Source organism: Pteropus vampyrus, unplaced genomic scaffold, assembly GCF_000151845.1.
Source record: "Pteropus vampyrus isolate Shadow unplaced genomic scaffold, Pvam_2.0 Scaffold46, whole genome shotgun sequence".
Lineage (NCBI taxonomy): Eukaryota > Metazoa > Chordata > Mammalia > Chiroptera > Pteropodidae > Pteropus > Pteropus vampyrus.
Genome location: NW_011888827.1, coordinates 940,306 through 944,380, shown reverse-complemented (window position 1 = coordinate 944,380; position 4,075 = coordinate 940,306). Strand labels below are relative to the sequence as shown.

At 30.7% G+C, this 4,075-nt stretch overlaps 1 protein-coding gene across 2 annotated transcripts in view; it reads left to right on the top strand.

Moving 5' to 3' along the window:
* The window catches only part of WDR11 (WD repeat domain 11), a 65,503-nt gene that overhangs the window by 11,519 nt on the left and 49,909 nt on the right, over positions 1-4,075 (top strand). Inside the window, exons 1-4 of one of the 2 annotated variants that reach the window (XM_011359220.2) lie at positions 36-197; positions 620-734; positions 1,587-1,782; positions 2,061-2,164. In XM_011359220.2, coding sequence (XP_011357522.1) covers positions 42-197; positions 620-734; positions 1,587-1,782; positions 2,061-2,164 — 571 coding nt within the window. In that variant the 5' untranslated portion in view covers positions 36-41. Of the gene's footprint in view, positions 1-35; positions 198-619; positions 735-1,586; positions 1,783-2,060; positions 2,165-4,075 lie in introns of those variants that run through there. The other variant, XM_011359219.2, reaches the window with a different exon arrangement.

The window sequence follows — 4,075 nt, the reverse complement described above, 5'->3', positions numbered from 1 at the left end:
GATATCTAAAGTAAATGTGTACTTTTTTCAGTGCTGAATTTATGACCCTCAATGATTGCCTTCAGTTGGCATATCTGCCTTCCAAAAGGAATCACATGTTGTTACTTTATCCTCGGGAGATTTTAATCCTTGACCTTGAGGTGAATCAAACAGTGGGTGTGATTGCAATAGAACGAACAGGAGTTCCATTTCTGCAGGTATCTGCAATTTATGAATTACATACTTAAAAGTTGATTGTGAATGTTATATAGAGAAAAACTATAATCTCACAAAAGTCCTTAGTTTGATTTTCTTCTTTCTATTGATTTAAAGATTAACAGTGTTATTTTACTTTCTTTATTTTTCTGCACTTTTGATTGGTTTGATTTACTCTAGAAATTCTTCTGACCGATATGGAGATATTTACTGAATTATTAAAGTTACGTGGATAAAGACAAATCATATAATCATAAAGAAATAGATCTTTTAAATGGTCGTTTAGTTTTAAAGCTTAGGATTTATGTGGTATATTTTTGTTTTTTGTTTTTTGCCCATATTCTCTAAAGATGAATTTATGAATTTCACAGTATATACTATAATCAGTTGTGTTTTTAAAAATAAGTAAATCATCTATTTAAAGGTAATACCCTGCTTCCAACGTGATGGTTTATTTTGCCTACATGAAAATGGTTGTATAACTTTACGTGTTCGAAGATCTTACAGTAGTATTTTCACTACTTCAAGTGAGGACCCAGGTAAGTTTATATCTCACAATAATGTCAATTATATTTTTCTTCAGAATTATTTTATAAAACTTCATGTGGTAAATACCAGCCAAATCATAGAGGTAATGCTAATCTTGGCCTTGAGAAGGTAGAATATGGTTGTAATAGGGGTCATAAAGCACAAGCCCAAGACTAATCTTCTGGTGTTATAATAGTATACCTCTTATGTACAGCAAAGAAAGGAATATTTTTAATTCCTTGATTGTTTCCATGAGCCAGTAGATGTTATCTTTTACGAATTTTTCTTCAGCACAAGTCCAACCTTACGTGTACATTTATTATTATATCCCCTTAGCTTTTCCTCTGCTTTAGGAATTTTCATTATAAAGTGACATAGGTTAATAAGTCTTCAGGTCATTCAGTTGTCAGTTTGAGTCTTATCCTGGAGAATAAAAATAATGTTTTGTGAAATAATGAACTACGAAAAGGGAAAAATGACTTTTACGTCTTTTGTAAAGTACGTTATTTTCAGGCTTATTTAGATTTACTATAAATTATGATGGTCTATAGTGCACTATTATTTAATCATTACTGTTGGTCATTTTTCAAAGCATTTTCTTTATTTTAAAAATATTTAAAAATAAGCTATTTTGATTATAGTTGTTATCTTGGAAATTAAACTTGGTATAGACTGTAATCAAGGTAATTATATTCTGAAGAAATTAGTAATAATTATAAAAAAGAAAGCCATTCTTGACAAACTTTGCATTAGCAAAGGAATGATTTCCTTTTTAATTGAGGTTTATTTAAATTAAAACAAATATTAGCTATATTGATATGGTTGCTTTCTGATATTTAAAAGAAAACAATACTATTGTTAAGATCCAGATCCTGTCCAGGAGCTTACCTATGATTTACGAAGCCAGTGTGATGCAATCAGGGTGACAAAAACTGTCCGCCCCTTCAGTATGGTGTGTTGTCCCGTCAATGAGAACGCGGCTGCCCTCGTGGTGAGCGATGGAAGGGTCATGGTATGGGAACTGAAGTCTGCAGTTTGTAATCGAAATTCACGGAACAGGTAGATAAATCAGTGGGATCATGTTTTCTGTTTCCTCTTTTTTTTTTTTTTAAACTTACTAGAATCATATAAAAATAGCAGGGACTTTTTCTAAAATTATTTTTAAAGTGATAAGACTTTAGATTTTTTGGCAATTATGTAAACCTACTAGAAATATTTTACCTGTGGGTAAGAAAAGTAGGTGGAATGCCGTGATCTGAAATTTGTTATTTGTTAGTTACTAACATGTAATGCAGGTTTTAAATATGCAAAAACCATCTAATTATTATGTCTTGCAGTAGTTCTGGTGTGTCACCTTTATATTCACCAGTGTCTTTCTGTGGAATTCCTGTAGGAGTGCTACAGAATAAACTCCCAGACCTCTCCTTAGATAACATGATTGGTAAGCTTTTGTTTTTTCTCTACCTTTCATATTAGGTATTCATTTTTATAGGCAAAATTAATAGACACTGATTTGTAATTATTATAAAGTTAGAGTTAATACTTGAGAAAACTAAAATGAGCCTTGTACTTTCTAGATGTGCAATAAATATTTATTGAAAGAATAATAAAGTGAGCAGTATTAGAAAAAATTATTTTAACATTTTGACATACATTTTCTTGATTACAAATTGAGACTCTTACTTTGAACAAATGTTTATTTGTGGATAAAATATTGCTTCCAAATTATTTGATTATTATATATATTAAAGGCAGAAAGATGATTTGTGATTTCAAATATTATACAACTAGAAATTGTAAATATTCAAGCAATTTTGATGTCTAATTATTTTAAAATCATGGCTGTCGTTTATAAAGGATTTTCTGTATCATTATTTGTTCTTCTACAATGTAATTGAAAAATCAGTATTATTTAGTAGGTTGTTTTGTTTAAATGCTAGATAGGTGGTATGCTAGAAAGATCATTACCTTATTAATCTTCTTAATCAGAGATGACATTTATTGGATGCGTAATACTGTTAAGTGCTATGCTAAATGCTCTGTGTATTACCTCAAACAGCCCTGCAGAGGAGGTAATATTATTTCCATTTTTATGTATGTGGGAACTGAGACCCAGAGAGATTTAAAAACTTGCTCAAAGCTGCACAGCCAGTAAACAGAAGAGCCAGAATGTGAACTCGCCCCGGTCTGGAGCTGGTTCCTTGGCCATTACCCCCAGCTCTGGCTGCTCCAGTGTGATTTTAGGCAAGAGCGTTCTAGACCTTGATCTTCTCATGATTCCTGTAATTTGTAAAATCCTTTTGCTCACTGACACTAACTTTTGTATTTAAAATTTTTTTTCTTTACCTTCTAGATATAACTCCATATGAAGAAGTTTAGACATATGCTTATTTTGCAAAATGAATTTCATCAGTAACACAATTTTCTGGTTAATTGACCTTGTTTGCACTTAGTATAAAATATTAAATTGAAAAGAATTATAAACACACATACACAGAACTAATCAGTAATATAAAAGAGGTTGAAATTTTATGCTGTTTAGGTATCTGAGTGATATAAATTAAATTTTTTAGGAGACTAAAGGATATAGAGTATATAACAGTTCTTGACAATGTAGTTGACTTATAAGTATTAAATAAAGATTGGTTACTTGAAAACATTTTAATTAAAACTTTTAATTAAACTTTTAATTTGAAATTCACTATATACTTAGTGATAATTGAAAGCAATTCAGTTAAATACAGAGGCCTAATTTATATTCCTTGGGTAAAGGCTGCTGCTTATTAAGGCCTAATCTGCCTACCTTATGAATTGCCTCTGGAAGATGCCTGAAGAAAAATATGACAATTCTCAGGAGTCAACACACCAGGCTACTGAGGGTGGGTACACACGGTACCTATCTGTTGAATTTCCCATTCCTTTAGACCCCATTTTTTGTTTCCAAAAGTTAATATTGACTGTGTGACTAATTCTAAAGGATCTTTTTTTTTTTTTGCATTAAATTGATGACCATTTTTTCCTACATTTTATGGATTTTAAAATAACATTATTATTAAAACACCTTTATAGCCTCAAAAGACTATATTCAATCACCCACTCCTATCACCCACTCCTAGTAATTATTTACATTTTTCCCTTTCACAGTATATGTGTTTGTATGTGTGTATATGTATATACGCTCACATGTTCTTTATTATGTATTTTTGACAACTTAATCCCAGTAGTCAATAGTGGCTTACAGAAAGAAAATATGTATACCCTTTTTAGTAAACGGTCTTGGTTTTGTTGTACTCTTCATATTAATATTTTGTCAGAGTGGTTTTTATTGGAGTCATCTTTTTAGCTTGAGACT